We start from the raw sequence: 25,853 nt of genomic DNA on the forward strand, positions 1-25,853 counted from the left end.
GTACTTCGTATTACTAAATAATTTCGCATTAACTACCTTCGTTAAAATTAATAATAATTTTTGTTGAAAAATTGATCAGGGAGAACATACATATACATATATTCCTGAACTAAACATATATTCCTGATTTGAAGTTTCAATATGTTTTTAAAGTTTATGTAGGCATAAATCTCGTATTTCTTATTTACTATTTCGAAGTGTAAGATAGTTGTCTATAGAATGATGCCATACATTATGAAGCCACGAGGGTCGGCCGATTGTAACGATCTAAATTTAAACTTGCTGGCCAATTTAGTCAAACTCCATTCAGTCTGTATAGTTTAAGAGACGGATGCTATTTTATTGCACGCTATATTCAAACTGTGTCCAACAGGCATAATGTGAACTCGTATGTGTAATTGTAATGTGTTCGATAGGAATCGACACCAACCCTTACGAAATTTTCAAAAGTATTTTTATGATTAGTTTTTCGATAGGATGTAATTGTAATCATAATAAATTCATTTCATAGTGATGGTAGAGTAGCCATATATTCTGACTCCATGTATATTCTCTCGAAAAATAGCCACTTTTAAACTGTTAATTGTTTTTTTCTAGTTTATAAAATTGAACGTTAAGAAAACAATGCAAATTACATTCCATTGACTTTAAATTTTGAAAGGCATAATATATAACGATGAAAAACCCCGCCGAAGAAATAGTTCTTTATACAACACTTGAATTCTAATAATTTCGTTCATAAACATTTATATTTTTACACAAATAAGTCGAAAAGAAAAACCGCCATTAAACTTTCATATGACGCTAAGGGTTTTGATAAAATCGAGTTCGATAAAATTAACAGATTCTTATAGGTGAGTATTTAAAAGAAGTAGAATCGGCGAGCCATGATCAGACAAGTCAATCAATTCCTGAGACGAAGCATCGTATGAAATGGTTATATTCTTTTCATTATTATATGTTACATCCATAATGTAAAAATACCTATACAACACAATGATAAATTATAAGTTACAAAGAGTAAGAGACAACCTTTTTCAAACATTAAAATGATACTTAATACATAATATATACCTTTATGCGTAACAAAAATTACTATATTTGGTTGTATCAGTTACAAGAGACACGAGTAAAGCAAAAATCGATTTTATCTCTTAATAATTTCTACAAGTTGTAAAAAACATATAATTAATCTTTGTTTCTATTCGGCGTCTTCGATCGCATGATATTACCGCACGTGATATTGCAACACGCGTGTGGACATCGCAAGAGTATCATTTATTAACTTTATCTCACAAGTTTCGAAAATTGTAAGGTGTAGGGGAGTGACAAGAGGGGGGGGGGGGGGGGGCGAGAGAGTGAGAATGATGTAGAATGAAGAGAAGAAGGAGTGGGGAGAGAGAGAGAGGAGAGGAGACGTGTGAGGAATCACCAGGACTCTTGAATCCTCGGGACGATTTGCGGGCAGTTTCTGTCCGCAATCACGTGGTACCGGTGCACGCAATCTCGCAGAACTAACTACGAGTCGCGCTTGTGTGCCGCGCGTAAATGACTAGCATGTACGTACTAGCAACCGCGACTGTATGGGTGCGCTTCGTGCGGGGAGGGACGCGAGAGCATGTAATACGCACTGATACGGGGACCGTGGTACCGAGGCAGTGGGGAAAGCGACGATCCGGAGGCACGACCGACCGACTAGTTGCTCCGCTGCGGCCAACTACATTTTACGTTATTTCACCCACGTGCTCGTATGTGTGCGTGTTCTGTCACGTTCGCCTCTCGGTGGAGACACATTGCAGTCATTGACCGGTAACTGGAACGAGCCATTGGAAGGATAGAGAAGAGGATCGGAACTTAAGGCGATCGCAGAGTCCACCAGACGCACAGAAAAATTGTTAGGGTGAGCATGTGCGTTTACTCATTCCCCACAGACCATTTCCCACTTTTGCCGTGCGGACTCGCGATCCAACGTACAGTCGCGCTTCTACTTTCCACGAGCGACGGGACTCGGCGAAACACATCAATGTCATTGTAACGTCGTCGATTGGTGGATCTACGATTTGTTTGTTTACGTTGTCGTCTAGGCGGCATGGCACATCAAATGTTGTAAGTCTTGTGTCAAGTTATGTCAGGTTATGTCGTCCACCCTACACCGCGGAGGTACTGGGGGGAGTTACACTCCCCCCCCCCCCCCAGGACGCGGTCAGCCGTCAATGGCTACACGGCCGGCCATGGCGATGGGGAGCCGCGGTTGTGTTCTTCAACCCTTTGGGGACGGAGCCGCTCGACGGGCGAGCATCGCTGTGGACGTCAGGTATTGGAGCGCACAGTAAGGAAAATATTCACGTCACACGTTTGCGTTATAAAAACTAAAGCTTTATTCAAATAACTTTTTCATAAAATCCAACGAAGTCATAAACAAACAAATTTAGTCGTGTGTAGGATGTTATAAGATATGAAAAACGTGTAAAACTTTGCTGATTTCTCTGGCAATGACACTGAAAGACTGACTTGACAAACTGAAATTCGTTCTGACTCTACCATGGTCTCGCATCGAAAGTTTACATTATACGGAAGATACGACTTCATTGCTAAAAGTGTCTAATTTCATTGAGAGGCAACTAGACTTCTTAGGCTAGTACCCCCATGCGTATCTTATCGGTTAGGATGACAGACGTACGTGAGACGTACAGCAGCAGTGCGAGAATTGGGCAGCTATATGCCGACACTCGTTCCCAAAGGGTTAAGAGTTTCCGTAGCTCCCCCGAATTCGCCCGAGGTTGGTATTGCGTCCGAAGGTCGCCGTGAAGGTTTTAGTGGATACTTTGTAGGGGGGGTCGAGTTGATTTCTCCCCCCTTGCCCCACCCCCCGGTCAAGATTAGCCAACAAGACCGGGGGTGGGGGACACCATCAACATCTTGGAACAGGAACCCCACGCTACCCCCAGTCTTCTCTCCTGGGTAGGCTGGGGGTGTCTGGTTGGCAGATTTCCTCCACGTTAAAATAAAAAAAAAAAGGTTACGTTGCGCGTATCAACATAACCAGACATACCAACATAACCGTTGCGCGTATCAGACACCGAGGAATTGATTCAGAAGGACGCGATCGATGACGGCCTACCGTAAAGCACGTGCTCCCGAACGTGTTCGGATCTCGTCGATATTCATATTACGAGCAGAAACGTTATTGGCTATTGTAGGTCGTACGTAAAACAGCAAAGAAAGTCGATCGATCGACCGATCGATTTCAAAGTTGTGGTTTGCTTTATCGTAACGAGCTGTGTAAGAACGACTATTATTAGTACCGCGTAACCGAATGATCGAAACGCTCGTTTTTCGTGTATTTACGAGCAATTCGAAAATTGATCTTGGTGGAAAATTTAGCAGACTATCAAGCCTGAGGGAGTTCTACTCGATTAAAGTTTAGCCGAGACCTTGGTGATAATGGTCTCGTAATTCACGGAAGCTCCATAATTCATGCCGTAAAGATCATACATAACCGTTGTACGTTCCTAAACGAAGGGGTAGTCCGTTATCGTGCGTGAAAAGCGTATTCGGTGAAATACCGAATCCAATTTAGTTGGAAGTCGGAAGCGAACCGAGATAGATGTATAGTTCCTGATCGTTTCGCTTGCGTCATACTCATTAATCCTGCAGCCCGATTATTGTGCGGCACACGGACGATCGATTCCCGATAGCTTGAATCGGTGATTATCGGAAGCTTGATCATGAGAACATCGCCACGGCCGCTCAGTTTCGAAAGTGGAAGGCGTCTTCTGAAATTGTAGCAGCTGTCGCGACATGTGCTCTCGTATTGCACTACGGATTAGAATCATCATGACGGGTCAAGTGGCTAAGTTATCCTGGTTGACGTTTTGCACCTTCCAATTGATTTTAATGGTCTCTGATGACTCGGAAGAATGTTCTAGTGGCATTTCGCGGTGTCTCCATCGCGAGATTCGACCGTGAAAAGTCACTGGCGGTCGTGATTCGACTGAACCCAGTTCGAAAACCATTATCCGAAGGCGTTTGAATATTTATGGGTGCGGGCAACCGGCGATTGCGTGCACTTGGAAAAAAGACCGCAGCAATTTGCCTCTTTCCGTGCGTTATCGATGCGCTAGGTTTTCGATGATGATTAGGTACGCGGTCTCGCACAATACATTTCAGCCGTTCGCTCGTTGACCGTGATCCCTGCGATGCAATTGCCGTGCAACGACCGTTGAATTTTAATTGTCCAGATAACAGGTAGTGAATAAAAAAAATAAGATAAGTTCGAGGTATGCGAGAGGCACGCCGCGTTGACCGGCAAGGTCCCTCTCGTCGAACAAGTTCCTCAACTTTTCTCATCTTCGATGTTGGAGGCCAAATTATGGTAGCGCGAGAACACGTTGTGCTCGTGAAACCGGATCTTCTTCGTGGCCTTTTGCATCATGAATATTTGGGTATTGCTAGCGAGGTTTGTGATCCCGCAAACAGTTGCTCTGCTTAATACACGGCGAACTTGGCGCAAAATCGTTTGCAACACTGATGCGCTTGCGTGTTTTAGATGAATGCATGCGGGCTTTCGATGTAGATGCTGTCCCGAAAGCTCTGTCGAGAGTAATCTACGACCGGAGGTGGGTCGTGATGCATTACCTAATCGAATGTACTCCGTCCTTCGTCGATCAGGTCGGGAAATCCAAGTATTTTGATCCAGTGGAGTGATTGGTGCCCGATTAACGCGGTTACTCTGTCATTTATGGATTTTTCTTGACTACCGAAGTGCTGTGCATCCGCCATCCTTGCAGCGTAAGCGCCACCTTGTACGTACTCTTGTTTGGAGTGATATTTTGACTGCAATTAATAGATTGCATTTATAAATTATTAATTGAACGATACGCAAGATCTTAGCAAGTTGAATATTCAGAACGAAGTTAAATCTTCCATCCTGGTACCAGTCTTCCAAGTGTTCAACTTGTTTACATTTTCGATGATCATGAAAACTAATTTAATAAGTTGTTTATAACGAGTAAATTCATAAGTAAGAATCACCCATTTGTCTTTTTTGTTAAGATATGTGTAAAAACGAAATGTTTACTTACGTAAGCGTTGACTTGTGTTTTCTAGCACTTCCTATCTACTAGAACGAGCACCCGCTTCCACTGTTATTTATCTACCGTTAACATAAATAAATACGTTTTACTATGTTTAATATATCTTATTTATGTAATAGTCTTTGAATCTATTCTTTTCACTTAAACATCATCAATATTTTCAAACAGACGATGCACATTGTCGAACAATTAGGGTAAAGGAACTGTGGGCTGACCAATTGTTGTGCATTGGCTTTATGTTCCGCCATAATTAATATTATATTTATCGAATAAGACATATTTTTATTCTTTTATCTTGTTTGAAAATAAACCAAAATCACAGCAATTGGTCACCTCACTATTGGTTAAGTGTAAATAGACAGCCACATTTAAAAATTGTTTTCTAAATATACTGCCAATCTAAAAAAGAAAAACTAGATTCTAAAATCATGGAGAGCGTCCTTTCGAGCGGTCCGTTCAGTGAACTTTGGGCGCAGTGCGTCAAGGTCGAACACGTATTGAATACACGGATTGAGAAAACATTGATTATTTGATTCATAGACGTTGCAAACATGAACTTAAAATGAAGTTTCTTTATTCTAACATTTGTCTTTCACTATATAAATTGAAAGATAATTGTGCGTCGAATCTACATCTAAATGATCTCGGAATATAAAAAGTAGCCATGATAATAATAATGATAAGATAATGACTGGCATTATATAATATAGCTTTGGATGAAAATTATTACATTTTCCTCTATACTCAATATTTGATTAGTGAACAAAGTATTTATAGCTGATAATGACAGCACCAAATATATTTCACTTGAGAATGCGAAAGAGAGTATGCGTTCGACGAGTATCAATTTGGTCAATTGCACTCGACGGAAGGTTAAATATGTATTAACTAATATTACCACTCCATAATGCTTAGTATTATCCTGGCTAACCAATTGATCCAAGTATGGTGCAACCCTTTCGTATCGCCAGTTATCAATTTTTGTTATAAGACCTTAGAAAAACAATTTTAAAGCGACTAGTACAAGATTTTAAAAAAATCTGCCAATAATTGGAATTGTGTTATTTTTGAGAGCACCGTAATTTAACAAATGGATCATAAACTACTGAAAATTTCAACTGACATAGTACGTATAGTTTACGTAGACTTATGCAAAGTAAACACCTTCTGTAAGTGTATTCGCAAATGTATTTATCACAAAAAAGGCATGAAACAAATTTGAAAGACTGAAACAAATGAGGCAGTTTGAAACAGTCCTAATACAACGAATTAGTAACCAGAGTGAAAACACGTGATATGCGGGGTTCTTGCAATCACAGGTTCATTTCACTCATTCGTTTCTGCCATAAATGCATAAAGTATCCAATTTAATCATATGTATGTATGTGCCGACAAGAATAACCGTTGCCTACTGCGGAATAATTACGTCGACTGTGAGAGCTTGAAAAGTGTCTTGTCACATGAAATCATCTTTTTCGATATGTGTATCGTATTATTATGAATATTGGGAAACTAGAATATTTAATGTGTTTCACAGAAGTATTGAGTAAATAGACTGTAATTTCTCAAATTCTGAAACACAAATGGATCACGATTCATCCGGGGTGTCCTCGTTGCGATTGCGTCGTTGAAACGGGGTCTCATTATGTGATAGTTGATGACCTACAAGGCATCAAAGAAATATGTGCCCCCGTAATTACCATACGTCTGTCAAGCCTCTCATACGTCGTTCGTCCCATCATGGTCGGTAACATTGAAATAATATACATATAGATATAAATATCGGATTGACTTATATTTTCCTCCTTGGCGGAGTATTCACGAGGCAGATACTCCCGAAGTCGAAGATATCGTTCCGTGTTCTTGGTCAGTAGTCGCACGGTGCTATCAGGGAAGCTAAACAACGCGCTGGTAGCAGTGGCACGCGTAATCGCCTCACAATTATGCATTCGATCCATATGAGAAATACGCAAACAGCGATGCCACTCGTCGTGCCCTCTGCGTTGCTATAATTCACGAGCGAAGATCGCGCTCTGTTATCTAGGGTTATAAAATACTGTGGACTTTCAACTTTTCATTTAATAGTTAACGCGGCTCGCTATCGCGTCTCGCCGAATGTCGGGAGAAAGAGTGAATAGAGGGAAAAATAAATAACTCGGAAACATTAAGCGGGGCAGATCTCTTTAACTCGTGTTCAGTTTGCTCCACGCACTCGCCCGTGGCGAAACACACCTCCCGCCAATTCACGTTATCGTACGACTGTAACGGATTCATTCACGCTCGTTCGAAAAAATGCAATTGGAAGATAACGCTTGCCGCGTCAACAAGGTGAGCGCACGTGCCGCGTATGAATCGATTGCATTATCAATGAAAGGCTATTTTTGCTCCACGCGACCCTTTTTGTCGGTATTTAACGTTACTCTGTCTGACCCCCTGTTAATTAAAAATATCCAACGACGTTGCTTCCATTGTTCCCCTGAATTTCATAGTTTCGTCTGCTTTACAGACAATCCAGAGATCCGCAGACATGACCGTACCTACGGAACGTGCCCTCAATGATGCGATACAGGTATCGCCGCTCGTGATATCGGATGATGTTAAACGGCAAAAGGTAAGAGTCGACTGATCGATTTGCAAATTTCGTGAGATAAATAACACTATTCATCTGAATCTTAGCATGTATCACACCACTGGCAAAAAGGGACACGATTCTTTTATTGGATGTAGGAACTCAGTGTTGTAATGTATTCAAGCTTAGCAAATTTTACTATGATTTGTATCACTTAGGAGACTTACAGAAGCTTTCCCAAGAAAATTCGCGTTACTCAATAGTAATATGATTCTAATAAAAAGTAAAGTGACATGCATTTGAGAAATTACATATGGTACTGAAAATGTTTAAAAAGATTATTGGAATTTACAACTTATAATCTAGCATATCGTAGAGTAATCCATTTTATGTATGAAAGAGTTGTTATTTAAGAAACGATTAGCTACGCATATCACTTTGAATGAGAATCAATGAGCATTGTTCTAATGGTGACGTTTCATTTTTTAGATAACCCCACTAGTCTTTTGAACTTTGTGATATTAAATGAGTCTCTTACGCCATGGATTATATTTCCGTTGAATATAACTTTTTCATTTTGCTCAATTTATTTCTTTATAAGATCAAAATATCTTGTCAAATAAAACAAGTTCGATTACATTCGTACACCTAATCGAGGTAGATCCACTTTTACGAGTGTTTAGTAATAACATAGCTTATAGATAGCGAACAATTAGTTATCTAGGAGAAAAGAAAAAAGAGACATAGATTGCGTGTATGTGTAGACGTAAAAAGTCGCGCGACTATAGACATGTTATTTGTAATATTTTTTATTCAAACGACCGGTGTAAATGGTACGATATACATCGGAGAGATCACGAGACCGTCGACCGTGAACTTGTTAGCCCTTCGACACACAATAGGAACCACGAATAAGTTTCGTGATTGATAAGAGCGTAAGCAAACGCGGAAGGAATTACAAAATCGGAGACAGAAATTAATGACGATCTTTCGTTTACAAATGTTGATCGAGTACGAGGCATGCTTCTTCGGCTCGTTGCAAAAGAAAACTAGAATATCGTCGGATCGGTGAGCAATGCTAAACGCCTGACATTGTATTTTTTAAACAGAACGTTTATCGCGTTCGCTTACATAATTGATCGATTTCTACGTTAGCAATGACGATAACGTTTTGTAATTACCGCTGCAAGAAATTGCGGACCGGGGAGTCCTTAACCTTGCGACACTCTTGTTAAGAGTTTACTGACACCGCTCGATCCTATACACATATGTACTACATACATTCACTTCTGTTCCTGCCAATCTCCATGATGCTGCTGCTGCGAGCAATTAACTTCGCCTGGGAACGCAGGCTTCTTCTTCGTTCGGCTTTGTGGAGTCGATTACGTAACCCGCGTCGGTTGAACGAAAACGGAAAAAAAACAGTCGTTATTGCAAGAAGATCTACGGATCGTTGGAGCCATTCCATTTCTCGCAGAGACGGTTTCTTCCGCCTAATGGAGACTTAAACTTCGGGACCAATAAAAATTTGTGAAAGAGGGTGAATACATAATGACAAATAAACTACGCAGTAACATTCTTCTTCACGGACAACGAAACCAACCTAGAGGTTCAAGGTATCGCCGACTAGATTTCATGATTTATCGACCGTCTAGTCGCGAACTACTTAATCAGCTGCTTATCATGACCCAGAAAGTCACACAGGTTATCGTGGCATAATACCCAATAATCACAGTTTTAGACAACCGAGGAGAGTTTATCAGTAGGTCTTCAGCTAGTTCAGGAATCGACGCCAAAAAGCTTATTTTTGTACCATCGTGGGGATATCGGCGACTCGAAAAAAAGAGTTATCGATACTTGGATTTGTACCGACACTTTTTGCTTCGGTGCGGTCGAATTTCGTAACAAACAGTGGAATAGATATTTGGATCTCACGCGATGATAAATATTTTGCATAGAACAGATTACGTCAGTCGGCCGATGTAATAGACGGCCCACGCATTCTTCCTGCATTTGATTAGCGCAAACCGCGTGCTGTGTAGCGTTCGAATATGTCTTTTATTGCTCCGCCGTGCACGTTCAGCTCTGCACTTTTTTCAACGGTTTTTTCTACGACTCTACTTCGGAGTTTATGTATGCGCAACAATAAATTAATTTATAATTCTGTATCACCAATTATCGCCCGCGTGGCGTCGATCCGTGTAAAGCAATAAATTTCCTTCGTGCTTTATCTGCTCCGTGACATAAAACCTTTTGACGTATCGCGTGGCTATGTTTACGTGAAACGTTTTTGCGCTCGTCAACCACGATTTACAACTCGTGATGGCATTATTCGATTCCGGCGCGTTTCGTTACTCGTAAGTTTTCTCTTTCCTCTTCGTTCTCTTTCACTGTCGCCGGTGAATATCGGTTTCCGGTATTTTTTTTTCTCTCTCGGCGTAGCGAACGCGATGATTGCGTGAATGCAACCGGTTTACCTTCGAGGAAATGAAACATTAGTATCATCGGATCGCGGGAAGTCGGTTTCCGATCCGGCGACGATCTTCTGCGCAGGCAGCGCTCGATCATCGATCGTCGGCAAAAGGGAGCACGGGTACTGTGCACGACGGAAATCGTTAACTGCAATAATTCAGTTTTGCGGTAACGTAACACTTTTATTATGTCAACGTAGGCGCTCGGGAGCGTTAATTGCGGATAGACTACGGCTGGATCGCCGCTTTCAGTCTCTGTTGTCGTAAATCTAATTGTCGCAATAGAGCCGCCGTCTTCTTGCTCGCAAACTGCTGCCTTTACTATTAGAATCACATTAGGCATCACGTAAGAGTGAACCGGGATAAACAACGACATTGCTAGTCGCGTGCGCGCGTGTACGCGAAAATGCATCACGATCTCGCAGGAATCTTTGTCGAACTCTAATGAAGATTTATGGCTCGTGGAAAATTCTACGACTACTCTTGTTATCTCCCGATGCTAGAACTAGGAACCCAGTGGAAGTACTATAGCAAATGTTCTGTTTGTCTAACTAAACTTTGTTCAAAGTTAGAACTGTCTTATGCATGTGTCTCGATTTCCGTCGAGACTCGCTATTTTGTTTCTGTATCTTCATCGTAAAATCGTATACTGACTTCAATTACGGTAGTTTATATTGTATCATCTTGTAGAGTTATTGCTTCTGCCCATTGTGTTATTCTTAGGTACCGATATGGAAAGGAGAGTTTAGTTATATAGTAAACCTTAACCTTTTGCACTCGGCGCCATCATGGATGTTACCCACCAGCGCTTATAAACGTTTATATTATTATATAGTATACGATATATATGTATATATAATATTGTTATAATAATATTCGATTTATATGAATTTGTAGACATCGAGATATATTTGCAAATCGCTAATAAACTTTAATGTTTAGTCATATACTAGAATTACGATGTCCCCTGAGAGGGGACAAAAGAGTGCAAAGGGTTAAGTAAAAGTTGTTACTATACTTTAAAAATTGGAATTGTATGTATATTTCCTATCATTGTAAATATATTGTTAGTTACGTATAGGGGAAGAGCAGTCTATGTTCAGTTTATTATATTACAGTATAATATATTTGTGCATCGGTCAGTAACAGTTGATAAAAATGTATAAGGGCCGAAAGACACCTACAGGTAATGCTCGAGTCGTGCTCGGTCCGTGCAAGTCCAACCGTGTTCATATTAGCGAGCATGAATCGTACTACTAAGGTTCGAATAAATAATGAACGAAACGCCTTTATACTTTGCCGAACGTAGAAAAAAATAGCAAACATAGGATAGATAATAACGCAATGTAAAACTTCTTTACTTTTTATTTTGTTTTAACCCCTTGCACTGTAACAACAAGTCAGACTCGTGGTGAAAATTTTATGGAAGCTCTACTAAATATGAATATTATTAATTCCTTCTTCATCGAAGTAAAAATAAATTCTTCTGTCATCAAAGTATAGAAACGAAGGTAAATAAAGACAATACAGGAAACAAAAATTGTCTGATCCTAGTAGGAAAATTATTAAGTATGAATAAGTGCTAAAATCGTCACAGCATGAAAGGAGCGATAGTACAAGGGGTTAATGAGACTTTTGTCAATGTAATTATGAAATTTTTCACATTAAAATAATATTAAACACGATATAGTTTTTATAATATTATGTCTTACAACACTTATAAATTTATAAAATTTGTAAAAAATATAAATATACTTCCTCATTTTAATCAGAAAAAATACATTGGTAAAAGTTTGATTACAAAAAAAAATAGATACAAAAAACCACTCGCATCAAATACTAGTCCAATTATGAGTACGTCAAAGGGTACATTTTAATCTTCGTGTATATGTATCTTACATTTAAATTTAAATTTTAATGTATAATTTACCTTTATGAAACGAGAATGGCACGCATAGTGTGGCCACTGATAAAAATCAGTGAAAGGATATTTTGTTTGTGGTAGAAGCAAGTCCGGACTCGGATTGTCCGCTAGTGCGTACACATTTTTTAATATCATACCAACGTGACATAAGAGAATGAAAAAATATATGGGTGGACTGAACCCGGGTCATGCCTTGCAAATATATTTTGGCTCCAAATGTTTGAAGAGTCTGCATGCAATACGTACAAAATTGTTGCCTCTTGATAATAGCAGCCATCATTGCTCATGTCACGAACATCATCTAAAAATATTGAAGGAGTTATGAATGTGTAAAACTAAGAGATTTACTTGCAGGTCGAGCAAAAGGTCGCAGGGTTGCGATTTTCCGTCGCGACTATAGAAAAGATCCAAGACGTGTTCGTGTCGGAAATGAACAAGGGGATTCATCAGCAGCCGTCGTCGTTACAAATGGAGAACACTTATGTGCCGGAACTCCTCGACGGCACAGGTTGTTACGATAATCAGTATCTAAGTATTATTTTTTTCCGTTCTGTATGGTGCGATTTTATTGGCCTTGTAAAACGCTTAATAATCGAATATAAATTTTTAAGCGATAAATGTTAATCCTGAGCTATCAGTTTACGGCTTTATTACTATAAGATATAATAATAAATATAGTAAATGTAGTATTTCTCCAGCAAAGAAATTTATTGCTGTTGTAAATATAATCATTGGAAACTCTTATATTCGTTTGAACGTCGTGCCGATATTTATACTCGGACATCTTTTTATCTTGCAGCCAACGCTGCATGATTGTTTTATAAACGTTTGTTTTTCTGGTTTTCAACGACTACCGAAATTAATAGAATTTCTTTGCAGAGGAAGGCTTGTATTTGGCGTTGGATCTCGGAGGCACCAACTTCCGAGTGCTTCTGTTGGAACTGATGCACGGTACACCAATACGCGAGGAAGTAAAGAAGTACCATATCAGTTCTGATTTGAGAATGGGTTCGGCCATTCGCCTCTTCGACTATTTGGCCGAATGTGTTAGTGATTTCGTCATCGCGCAGGGTCTTCAAGATGTAGAGCTTCCCCTGGGTAAATTGGAGACACTAAACGCGAGGGGGAATCACGTGTGAGACGCTTAATTGCTGTTCCCTGTGTTCTTTATGATCTCTAGGGAACAGTTTCGTTTAATTATTAGAATTTCGAGAATCAAGTTGCGTGTTTACGAGAGATATTGATGTATAATTTTGACACGCTGAAGTGGCCGATGTTTTTAAATACCTTAAGCTATATCAACGACTCGAGTATCGTGCTCAACATTGATTTCACAAATTCAAGTGGTCGATACTTATTGTTAATCAAACGTAGATTACATAGTCTCACACGCGATTGATTGTTTCACGAGTGTAGCGAATAACGTTTAAAAACATGTAGGACCTGACAAGTAACAATGTTTTTTTTCATTGTAGGTTTCACCTTCTCGTTTCCCATGGTTCAACATTCCTTGGATATTGGCATGCTGGTGACCTGGACCAAAACCTTCAACTGTCCCGACGCAGTTAACGAGGATGCTGTAAAGCTACTGCGCGAAGCATTAGATCGTCGCGGCGATACTAAGGTTAAGGTTGTTGCCATTTTGAACGACACTACGGGAACGCTGGTTCAAGGATCCGTACTGGATCCTGATACAACTATTGGCCTTATATTGGGTACCGGAAGCAACGCTTGCTATCTTGAACGTGCGGATCGGGTCGAACATTGGGAAACTGAACGACACGGAGAACGTGAAGTAATTGATTTTTTCTATTGTCCATATTACAAACTATTATCTTTTTTACAAACGCTAAAAGTACTCAGATCAATTGACAAGTTTCGAACTTTCTATTTCATAATTATTCAGATCATATTTCTGTGACTGCAAAGAACAATATTAATTGAACTGTAGAATATAGAGTTTACGTATTTATAAATAAAAATCAGGAAACCAATTTGATAGGCTCAAAGATAATGCAATTTAAAACACTACTTTAACGCTTCTTACACAATTTAAAACACAACTTTAAGTGACAACATCTCGAAAGTAAAAACGTTTTCCCTTGCAACCATAGATTTAAGTACTCGGGTTCAGTTCTTTTATTCTTATAACGTAATGTAAAATAGTCACATTTATTGCTCGATGGTTGATGCGCTAATTATATACATCAACAGCTATATATTACATTAACATTTGTGTCACAGGTTATCATCGACATTGAATGGGGTGCCTTTGGAGACAACGGCGTTCTGGATTTCATCAAAACAGACTATGATCGCGAGAACGACGCAAACTCTCTCATCGTAAATTCATTCACGTGAGTAGACGAGATTATTGACATAACTTTGACAAGCAAATGTTCTATGTACTTGATAAATACATGTTATTTTTTGTTTGGTATAATCAGGTTCGAAAAATATATCAGTGGGAAATACTTAGGCGAGCTAGTGCGAGTTGTTCTCGCAATGTTAACCAAAGAGGGGCTATTGTTTACCGGAACCCACTATCCTGGTTCCCTTTTAATACCTGGAAACCTTACAACAGACTTGGTTTCAGACATCGAACAGTAAGTTGTCTCGAATCAGATGTATGTTACTGTAAATTGTAAGGTGCACATTGTCTAATGCTCATTAATACTGAAACACAGAGACTCTTTAGATGGAGATAGCAGCAACACCATGAGAATCTTGAAGAAGTTCGATATTGTTCCAGACGAAGATGACGTCACCATTGTTCAATATATTTGTGAGGTAGTTTCCAACCGTGCGGCTCTTCTTGTAGCGACATGTAAGCCTATTTATTATTAAAAATTTCATAAAAAATGTACAAATAAATATTAATTGATGCTCAATGTTTAAGGTCTCGCGGCGTTATTGAAACGAATCGATAAAGAACTTGCAACGATTGCTGTAGACGGGTCCCTGTACAAGCATCATCCCAGGCTGGAGTTCTGGATCAAGCAATACATTACGCTGCTGGCTCCTGATCACAAGGTAAAATAACGTTTTACCATCTGTAATCAATATTTCGTTCTAACATTAATCATTTACGGTTATATGCAGTTTAAGATAATTCACGCCGAAGATGGAAGTGGAAAAGGTGCGGCGTTGATCGCAGCCATCGCCCAAAGACTTCAAAAAAGAATAGACTAGTACTAGATAGAAGTTGCGTGTGCAACGTATTTGCAGATTGTATTCCTGTTTAAGCGCAAAAGTTGTTTTCGTTTTTATCATTCGTTTGTAAACAGTCGTCTCGTTCTTTGTAAATTCGATGTTTTATTTCTCTACATTGTTGAGTAAGATCCACCCGATCTTATGTTTCTGTCGATAATCTTTCGAAGAGAATTTACGTCGATGCTTGTACAATGTGTCAAGTCAGTAAAGACTGACTGCACATTGTTCGATCACTTTTGTAAAATTCTACGTTGCCATCTTCTTCATGTAGATTCGCATGAGTCCCGTGTTACATATACAGATGCGACGTTAACGGTCTTGTTTGGACCGTGACGGAAAATGTTAGCGTGTGTGAGTGTAACCGTGTGTAGTTTCAAGGGAACAAAAAACAGAACAATAATGTTCGATGTTGTAAGCGCGAGCATTGTAAGCGACCTGTTCACATTCCTATATTTAAAACGTAAAATACAATTCCGACATGGACCACGAAGTGAAGGATAGTTGTGAGAGAAGGTTATACGTACAAAAGTATGGAAAATAGAAATCGTTGGCGAATGTATGGAAATCGCGGAACGAACTATTTGTTCAACATGTTGTTATACCTTGTAAATGATTGCAAGGACGTTCAGTTTTTTGTACTGGAGGAACGAGGTTGTTATAATAAACATTTAAGCGAAAATCTGTCTCTGATTTTCTACGTTATTCCGCTGCGGTATCTCGATATTATTATATACGTAAACTGTTGATTATACAATGTGTTACACGTGGCACAAATGCTTTTGTAGGTCGAAATTTATTCTGAATATTGTAATTTTCCGTGCCTGCTTGTCGCTTCAAATTGTTATCTAATGACTAGTAAATATACACACTACAATCGTAATTTAATACTTATCGTAACTTACTGTAATATGCAGTATTCATATATCGGAAACGCATGACACCATTATAATGTTCGTCAATTTGATATTTTTCCATCTTCAAATAATTTATAAAATATTTCCCAAATTGCCTGTAATTAATTTATTACATTTATAAGGAATACGATAAAAATATCATCAATAAGTAATTAATTAAATAACAAGACCAAGGTCAATTACTGAGTTGGTGAAACAGTAATATCGGTTATTAACCGTTCGAAGATAAGACAATTCTGTATTAAAAATTAATTAACTACATCAATGAACACGATGTATATGACACAACTATTGCTTCACACAGGTATCTTAAATTTCATCAGCAGCCTAATCAAATATTGCTATTCTTATTATTAATTATCAATATCGTCAAATATTATTATTATTATTACTAATTATCAATAATATTAAATATTGTTACTATTATTATTCAGCAACGCAATTTCTGCTGTGCATAATTATCGAGTTAATTACGATATTAACAAATTTCTATTCGTTGATAACTCAAATAGCATTCAATATGTTAAGAATTAAAAAATTTAAAAGACAACGAAGTAAAAAACAGTGAATAATGTACTGCTATTTGATAACTCCTTAGAAAACCGTATTGAGTTTATTTATTTATTTTTATCTTTCAGATACCGATTATAGTCCTTTTTCGTAAGAAGTTAGTGAGATTGTCATAACATCTGTCAAACCCACTTGTATTACTTGACACTTGTAACGTAGTAGTGGGGTGGACAGCTATTATAACTGTGAAGATATTTCAGGTGTCTCCTATGAAAAAAAAATTATAAAAAAATTTGTTTCAGCAATATAGAAAACGAGTTTTAATTTATGACTCTGATTTTACAGTATTTAAAGTTTGAAAATTATAGATTGAAATTCTGTCTTTTTATAACTAATAAAAACAGACGCAAATTTATTTAAAAAACGGTTTTCACAACTAAAAGTATGTTATAAACAAAAAAATCATATACCGAAACAATAAAACACGAAAGAAGTGACTATGGATCTGTATTACTAACCCATTAGATTAGTCGGTACTTCGTGAATTGAATAACATAATAACTACAAAAATAAAATAATTGATACGGTACCGAAATTCCTATCCAATCTAATAGTTGTAAATTCACGACACCACAAAAACTTAAAACGTACAAAATAATGAATAAATCTCCTTTGATTACAGTTTTCATAGAAATTGTAGGAGGCAACAGGAAATCCTGTCAATCGTAAACAACGCTTGTTCGAGGAGGATCGAAAGTGCGAAAGAAAAGAAACTGTTTGCGGACTTAATATGGCTCTATTAAATAATTAATAGGAACGCTATAGGATACACCGGGTGCTGCTCGACTTGTTGTAAGTTAGTCTATTGATCTTGTTGCTAGGTGGTCGGAGTCGGAGAGCGGTTCTTTCAAATGGAGTCCTAGTACCCGGTCGCGGCCTAAGATGGCAGCAGGTCCGTGCTCGTCGTGAAGTGACAGCTCGGGAACTGTCAGCGGTATGCGCACCGCCGCGTTTCTGCTGCAAATAAGAGTTTTCTAAGGTGACGAAACGGCAGGTTGTGATCCCGGCGTACTGTTCCACACCTCCGAAAATCGAATCGGTCCATGAGAAGAGGTTCCCGCTGTGTAAAACGCGAGACTTTGTACGGAACGGTGGGTGTGCACGCAAGAGGGAACGGCTTGCCGGCTCGGCCAGTCTACTGGAAGATTCCATTGTGAGTGGGCTTTCAAAAAGTTTTATCCCCAGAAAGTTAGTGTTTTCGCGAGTTCCGTGGTTCACCCGTCGATGAAACCTGTACACCAAGGTATTTCTTCGTTTTCTCTATCAGCATGGCATAACCGCGCCGACAATTAATCATTCCCTACGAAACAGAGACTATTAGAAAAGTTGAGGTTACAGCGGCCGTTGGGTTCAGCTGGCCTCTCAGCTGATGAACGAACGCACCGACCGGTTTACAGTATTTCTTCCGAAAACATTCTCGTCCTTTTCTCATTTTTTCTTCTCGTTCAAATTCCCTATTTCCAGCATTATTGCGAATAGTGACGCAAGGTTACCGTAAATATCATGCAGTTTACATTTGTGACACTTAACTTGTAACCTCTTACATCCGAATTGTAACATTCCATGAGTGTCTCTTGTTTCCAACCGTTCGACATCGCAGTGTACCGATTTTCAGTGATTTGTTCGTCTTAGCGACAATTATTTTTTGAAAGGAGAGGAAAGAAAAAAAGAGAGGTACATTGATCGGCCTGTCGTCCTTTTACTGGCTCACTGTCCACTATTCGAATCCAAGTGAACACTGAAATTTAAAAGTGGTACGGTTATCCGATAGTAAAGTGTCTATTAGTGATTTGTGTTGTCGTTAAATCTAGTGATCTTACAAAAATACGAATGATCTGACCGGAGAGGCTAGATTTTATCCAAAGCTTTTCGGTGGTCTTGACGAATCGCTTTTGGTTTAGTCAAAAAATCGCGATTTGTTCGCCGGTACATTAGAGGCCTAGTAACAACGCGCGTAATACAGATGGGTCACACGAATGAGTCGACGTGATCTAGACATTGTACAATTCTAATTCCGTCGCATCGAAACGATCGAATCGTTGTCAACCTGAACGTGTATATATATTTCTGTTGTGTAAAATCCAGAGTGTTCAAACTGCTTAAAGCAGCAGTTGTTCATATTACGATCGCATTAAATTCTATCAAGTATTTGAAAATGCTCCCACAAAAATACTAAATAGACGTACAGTTGACTTTGAAATTTCAGACACAACTAGCAGCTGATAGTTTGGGACCACTTATCAATTTCCAACCAAATTATATTGTATGAAAACCAAATGAACGAATTGAGGTAATTCTTAGAATTCACGCTTAATAAGATAGATTTCATTGATACACAAAGTGGTACCAAATGTTTGTGTATTAGCTGATATTTTCGAAAATCTGCTTAATGATTTGACGTCGTGTTACAACTATCAAAACTGTTTAACCCCAAATAATTCAAATTCAAACCTTAGTCGATATTGTAAAATATTTTATATTTATGATAATTATAGTAATTAATTATGTACTAGGTACAATTCAAAGTCCAAATTAAATAAAATGCAAAGTATACAGATTATTCAGAGACAAATTGAAAATGTTGAACGGGTCCGATTTGATTATATGAAATTTGAAGAAGCAATTCGTGGTTTGAACTTTTAATTAACTTCAACATGTTTCAATTATTACATTTGACGTTGGAATGATATCTTTTCGATGACTCCTGTCGAAAATAATATTCTGACATCGACAAGTATTCGTAGGTCCAAGTGATCGAGAATACCTTCGCACTGGAACTGTTCGAACCTTCGTTGCAGCCCCAGCAGCGTACACGGTTCGGAACGCTGCGCGAAGGAAAGCATGTTCCTGGCGCAATGGTAAACGCGAATGTCGTTGAACTGTCAGTCGGCCGGGGTGTACTTTCGATCACTTGTAAGGCGACCGATGACCGCGTTTACAGAGTGTTGCCAGGTCAGAGGAAACTTCATGTGTTACTGGCATTTAAAAATTCCCGAACAGCGACTGGTCTAAGTGGAAAGCCGGAGAGGGTACGAGGAGAAGACGGATGAGCGATCCTAGAGGGAGCGGAGGAGTGTAGAGAAAAGTAGCATGATGGGTGCGTGCGTGCATGCGTGCGTGCGCGAGTTAGCGCGGGTGTACGGAGTACGAAAGCACGTTACGAACACCGCGTGACACCGTTATTGCTTGCAAATTCACTTGGTTTTCCGTGAAGCCGCGTCCGAGGTCACCGCGCCCGGTTGCAGCTGAGCACCCAGCTGACGAATGGAGGCTGCGACCGGTTCGCCATGTTCCTTCCTTCTTCATCTTTTTTTTTTAAAGGCCACTGCCTCCTTCTTTTTCCCTTTAAATCGCCTTTCACGTGCTTCGCCGGCCCTCCTGCCGTCCTCTTCTCCTACTCCTCTGCTCTCTCTGCCCTCCCTGCCCTGCGCCGCCTATCCTCTTCCCACTGCCAACTCGGTTCCCGCCGAGAGGTCTCCTCCTCCGCCTCTCTACCTTCTTCTACACCGTTTCCTCCTAGAATATCGTATTGTTCGTGGTGCACGTCGCGCGCGCCCGAGAACGCTCGCTCGACTTCGTCGAACTAGTTCCCCGTACCGTTTTCTTTGTGCGTCTCCTTGACGCGTTCAGCCCGCGTTCAGAGATCGCGCTCAGAGACCGCGCACTGTTTCAAGGTGACACCGGGAGTGCAACGCGCGCGCCGCATCTCCGAGGGTGCAATCCTCTCCCGAACACCCTCTTTCGTCAGAATCGTTCCGTTCACGGGTGCACGCCGCCAGGCATACAGCCGTCAGCCACCCGATATTTTTCACGTAAACTCTCAATCCTGTTCCGGTAAATTTTCCGGCTAGTTTTCAACGGAAACCTAGGTCAACCGTTTGAGTGCTTTCGCGAAATCCAATCGAAGATTGCCAAAAGTGCGATCATGCTTCTTCCGCTTCACGCCGCGGAATGCGCAACGTGATTGCTCTTCTCTACTCGATCCTTTAAAGTTTTAAATAAACCACAATGATTATGACTCGGCAGCAGATGTTTATGCAAAATAAAAATTTATTGCATTAATTGTAACAAACAGAAGAATGTTCCTAGATTTCTCTAATGTTTTCACTGTTTGATATTGCTCAATTTTAGCGCACCAACATCCGCAGTCTAATTTCAATGGTACTACGGTTTTGGTACCACATGTATGAACAGTATCAATGACGTAAATTAATAAGAATATAAGGAATGACAGGAAAAATATAATATTACATTTTTATACAAGGAATCGGTGATTGCGTGGCACTCAAATGGTTAAAGGTTGCACAGAAATCTCAGTAATAGGTCGTGTAAATGGAGTCTCTGCATTGGAGTCTTATCTGCATTTTTTTTCAAACCATTTTTGACATAATAAAGATGCGGCTGACAAAAGAGCATTATCATACTTTAACTTGCCGATAGCAATGTTTTGTGAACATATGTAGGGTGATTCTTATCAAATGGCCGATGGAGTTTTCTCCGAAATGGAAAAATCGATCGGATGGAAAATATTCTACGGCGGTATCTTTCTATATACGAGGCGATATTGTAGGTGAAAATATCTCGGTTACGTCAAGGTTTACTTTAAGAACTTCAATTATATATATTTTATTCATAAATAAAATTCCTGGTTTTTGTCCTATAGTCGTAATATGGTCACTGTGTTTTCTGTGACGAGTTTGTATATTATAATACATGTTAATTCGATGTCGAGCTAGGTCGCGCACGGTTGAGCATTTTTCGATACTCCGCATGTAGGCCAAGTTTCAATACAATCAGCAGCTTTAAGTTAAGATCTTTGTCAATAAGAAAAAGTACCACGCAGTTACGATATACCCTTGTAGGAATAAAAATGTAATTCGGTTGAAAGAGACCCTAACAACGCGACAGGGTTAAGAGCGTGGAAGAGATCCCTGATGCTTGATCGACTTCAATCTTTGCACACCCGTGGTCGAGCAGTGGTTGAGCGTCGGTACTCTATGTTCGAATGTAGACTTTATTTGATTAGGCGACCGTCCCATGTTGCTGATTCGGCTTCGGTTAACTGATTTGCGTCGGAAACCGAACTATTCGAAGAAACTAATTGTGCTTTCTACCTTGTTGAAGTGAACTTGTGATAATTACGGTAACAGACAGCAATATATCTCTAGGGACATGTATTTGATCGTGGATTACTGAAGAGAGTGCCTCATTGGACAACAGAAATTGAGATTTTTTGAGATGCTGAAAAGGTACTGCTACCAATTCTACACAAACATATTTAATCTTGCGAGCTCAAATTTTGAAATCGACGCCGTAATTAGAGCTACTTTTAGCCTTTTAAGTCTGTCGAGGCCATTGTCATTTTCGAAACATATTTTAAAGACTAATAGAATCATAGTTAGAGTTTGAAAAGCATACTTTATATAAATTTTGTATTACTGAATATATTGTGAATTTACTGTTGGAAAAAATTCTTCTGGAATGGGTTAAAAGGCTAACTTCTCAAATCTAGATTCTTGCACGAACGTAATCAAAGACAAAGATGATGTGTTTCATTCAGCGATATGAAAAACACGAGCAGGATGCAAATTATATTAACGCAGCCAAGCATTTTGTAAAGCGGTAGATAAAGGAAACTCATTGGAAGATACGCAAATAATTGTAATTAACGCGGTTAACAACACATAATTTCACTCCTACTCTACTTTGGCGCTTGTTTCGTGCTCAATTAACTCTTTCCAAGTCTCGTTACAGGTTCGACCTGTGTTACCGATTTTGCTGCGATCGCTATGTATGCGTTTAACCGATTTATATCGTATTAACTCACCTTGTTAGAACTAAATGCATCGCGTGTGAGCACGACCTTAGTTTCCCAAACGCTATAAATAAATTAATAAAACGAGTTACAAGTATTGTTTGGTCGTACGACTAAACAGATTTGAAAAATGATTTAGAGATATCCACAGTTATGATTGGACTGTCGATATTATGCATTTATGACAAAAGCAAGTAGATAGAATGCAATAGATTAAAGGCATTTAAAGAATTTAAAAATGCTACTGTGTTACGTTCGAATTGTGTAAATAATTAGAAAAGGAAATAGTTGTCCATTCAGCTTCTATCTCTTGCAGTTGATACAGACAATTTTTATACTGCATAAAAATCCTAGTCCCTATTTTCGTCTAATAGTACAAATTGTTCCAGTTTAAGAAACTTACACACGTCTACTGTGTACAGGGCACAAATCAAATGATTCTCAAGTATTTTGAAAAATTTTAGTAAAAGTGATTGGAAGTAATATAAAATGTTTATTCGCAAAATCGAAAATTAATTGGCTTGTTATTAACAAATAATAAATGTTAAAAATATCGATAGTCCTGACCCGGTGGAACTATACTCTTCTTTGAATTTGAACCAGGAGGTAAAAACAGTCGTAATATCGGTTTCGGTTTTTGAAACAGTTCTGGAAAATCGAAACGGTCTCATAATTGTTATAAGATATATTCGTTCTGGTTGATATTAATTACCGTTCCAGTATTTTCAAAATTTAAATTATTCTACGACTGTTATTTTTCAGGTCTAGGTTTTCGTTTCCTGTGATAGACAACAACATATAAATGACAAAGATCCAGAAATGATACAATATCCATCAGGAAAAACCGAAACCAAGACCGCCGGTATATTTTCTGACAGTTATGAGACTTTTGGTCTTTTGGTAGGTATTTTCAATCTCTGACTTGAACTGTAATTTGAATTTTTCATGAACATCGATTCGTCGAACCTTCGAATTAGAGTACCTCCCATTTTTTAAGTTTGCCGGAGATACCCGGTGCCATGAATCGCGATGAATAATTTACGTAGATTCGGAAAAGTTGCACGCGACGTCTGCGATAGGCGGAGGCCTACGCGGAACAAACGAAAAAGTTTCATAGTTATTGTAGTTGGTAAAATGCTCTGTTAGCCACGCAATCTCCAGAGGATTTACAGTTCGGACTATATTCCTGTGGTCGCATATAATATGCATCGCTATTTAGAAGCAATCGGGTTTCGCGTGCTAGCTAGCACGGCGTGAGTCACCTGGCTTTAGACTCCGCTGCGCTACTTCTTATTTGTGCTCGATTGGCTAATGAAATAAGAGAGCTACGTCGCTACCGTTGCTACCGTTCCTTCCCTTCGTTCTTCTTTTCTTTTTTGGTATTCTTTCTCCTCCCCCCCCCCCCCCCCACCGCAAACCTCTGCCGCTAACACCGTCGAATCCTTGCTCGCCATCGTAAACAAATTCCCATTTGTACAGCGTGCTGTTCGTCAGCACATGACCAGTCGGAATTGACTCGCGTAAAAGATACCGTTTAAAACCAATTCAACAATCGTTCGGTTAATTGCGAACGTTGTACCACATAATCGAGCGCCCCTTGTACAACAGGACGGCGAAGATTGGCGAATTGTAATGTTTATTCGTTTATCTGCGGTCTAACGCATGTTGGGTCTGTTTCGACAGGTTTTTCGATTTTACAGAACGCGAGGGAACGTTGCAAGAGCACTTTTTGTTTGCAAGCTCGAAAAACTGGTTCTTTAGGAATTCTTTCTGGCCTTCTAGTACGTTGTTGTAGTGGAACCTTCAATTGTTTCGTACCCGTTTTGACGTAAAGCAGATGTTCGTTGAAAAGATACAGTACCTTGCCTGCTAAGACCAGCGTGGAAACCTCGTTCAGTGGTTGAATACTTAATATCTACTAATATTTACATTACAAATATTTAATGTCAGGTGAATGAATCGATGCGCAAAATATTTTATCTTAAGTGTCGAATATCGATCTCAAAAATTCCAACAAAAACGAAGTCATTTAATTAGTGAAACTGAAACTGTAAAGATAAAATTGATCATAATGAACGCTGATTTAATTCTTTTACGTTCTAAAAATCCTAACAGAATTTAATTTATGCGAACGTATGCTACAATTTCCAAGCCAAGGATATTTAACTAGCGATTAAATTTCTGTATTGTTTTATTCAGAAGATAGCCATTCCATCTATAAAGATAAACAATCTTTATCGTGAAATACGAGAACACCATACAATTCGAGAGACAAACAGCATTCAGGACATATGATCCGAACAAAGCAATGTGAATAATCCCAAATACTCCATCAGTATCCGCCTCTGATCTCATTTAATTTAATTACCGATTGAACGAGTACGATTACTTAGCTAGTGGACACGATTCTATCATCGCGCTACTCGAACCAATTCACCCGGAACACGGGGATCTAAATTAGATAAGAATTGATATCTACATCAACACCGCGTCAATATCGAAACACATGATCGCGATGCTTGGTAATATTTCAAGTACAATCTCAGATTTTCCGATTGGCGAGTTAGACCACGCTGAACTCGAATCCTCTTTCAGCCAAAGTTCGATCTGTTTGTAACCTTGTCCCGTTTCGAGTCTCCGTCCCCTGTCACCGACCAACAAAAATAGAAACAGACGGAATAAAAGTGTAAACTGAACTGATCCGAACTCGTTGTACCACAACCGTTTTTTCTTTTAGCGGACCGATTCTTCTACTTGTGCAATGGTGTCTCGAAAGTCACAAAAAAGGGAAATGACGAGACGATTCACTAGCGTGGAATTGCGGTTCTTTGTGAATTAAACAATTCGAAATTACGGCTTTATCGTTGGCCACAGGATTCGTCATCATGATGTCGTATTTAGTAACTTCCGCTAATATTCGGATACTTTTCAAAGTGCAATAATTTTTTTAGAATTAGACTAAATGATTTCAATTTTTTTAGACGACAGAAGGATCAGTTTACTAGACCGTAACTATAATGCTTCTTTTAAATTTTACTACTGTTCAGAGTGACAAAATAAAATAAAAAATATTTGTATTTTTTTAATTTCTTTATTTCAGTCCAAAACAAAAGTTTTAAAAATGCGTTTGTAGATCTCGATAAATTATATGCATATTGAAAGTTTTATCAGAATCGGTTAACGCAATGTCAAGTTACAAACGTTAAAAAATTAAAAAAAAACTGCAAATTTCTCACATTTTTTAGTTAAAAGTGTCAAATATCAAGACAAAACCACGATTT

The 25,853-nt window shown here is 39.0% G+C and overlaps 2 protein-coding genes across 8 annotated transcripts in view; both read left to right on the forward strand.

The window, feature by feature from the left end:
• Window positions 1-1,626: 1,626 nt before the first annotated feature.
• LOC144469481 (hexokinase type 2) lies at window positions 1,627-15,952 on the forward strand. 6 transcript variants are annotated; one of them, XM_078179859.1, is made up of 10 exons: window positions 1,627-1,900; window positions 7,603-7,707; window positions 12,415-12,568; window positions 12,940-13,158; window positions 13,536-13,855; window positions 14,305-14,417; window positions 14,508-14,666; window positions 14,748-14,887; window positions 14,960-15,093; window positions 15,163-15,952. In XM_078179859.1, the coding sequence occupies exons 2-10, from the start codon at window positions 7,624-7,626 to the stop codon at window positions 15,250-15,252; spliced, it is 1,413 nt and encodes a 470-aa protein (XP_078035985.1). In that variant the 5' UTR covers window positions 1,627-1,900; window positions 7,603-7,623; the 3' UTR covers window positions 15,253-15,952. The 6 variants fall into 6 exon arrangements, with proteins under 6 accessions (XP_078035985.1, XP_078035967.1, XP_078035959.1 ...); XM_078179841.1 differs by lacking the exon at window positions 1,627-1,900 and adding an exon at window positions 2,296-2,314; XM_078179833.1 differs by lacking the exon at window positions 1,627-1,900 and adding an exon at window positions 2,308-2,329.
• A 1,752-nt stretch (window positions 15,953-17,704) lies between these two features.
• Window positions 17,705-25,853, forward strand: part of Sesn (Sestrin) — a 248,374-nt gene continuing 240,225 nt past the window's right edge. Inside the window, exon 1 of one of the 2 annotated variants that reach the window (XM_078185892.1) lies at window positions 17,705-18,000. The gene's annotated coding sequence lies outside the window, so the exon portion shown is untranslated. The remainder of the gene's footprint in view (window positions 18,001-25,853) is intronic. The other variant, XM_078185901.1, reaches the window with a different exon arrangement.

The sequence above is a fragment of the Augochlora pura genome, chromosome 1 (assembly GCF_028453695.1).
Source record: "Augochlora pura isolate Apur16 chromosome 1, APUR_v2.2.1, whole genome shotgun sequence".
NCBI classification, from domain to species: Eukaryota; Metazoa; Arthropoda; class Insecta; order Hymenoptera; family Halictidae; genus Augochlora; species Augochlora pura.

Bases quoted from the DNA above. Each gene is read 5' to 3' on its own strand.
- LOC144469481 (XM_078179850.1), top strand. From the start codon at position 7,389: ATGCAATTGGAAGATAACGCTTGCCGCGTCAACAAG. The intron at 7,708-12,414 runs GTAAGAGTCGAC...ATTTACTTGCAG, and splicing joins ATGATGTTAAACGGCAAAAG to GTCGAGCAAAAGGTCGCAGG. The intron at 13,856-14,304 runs GTAATTGATTTT...TTTGTGTCACAG, and splicing joins AACGACACGGAGAACGTGAA to GTTATCATCGACATTGAATG.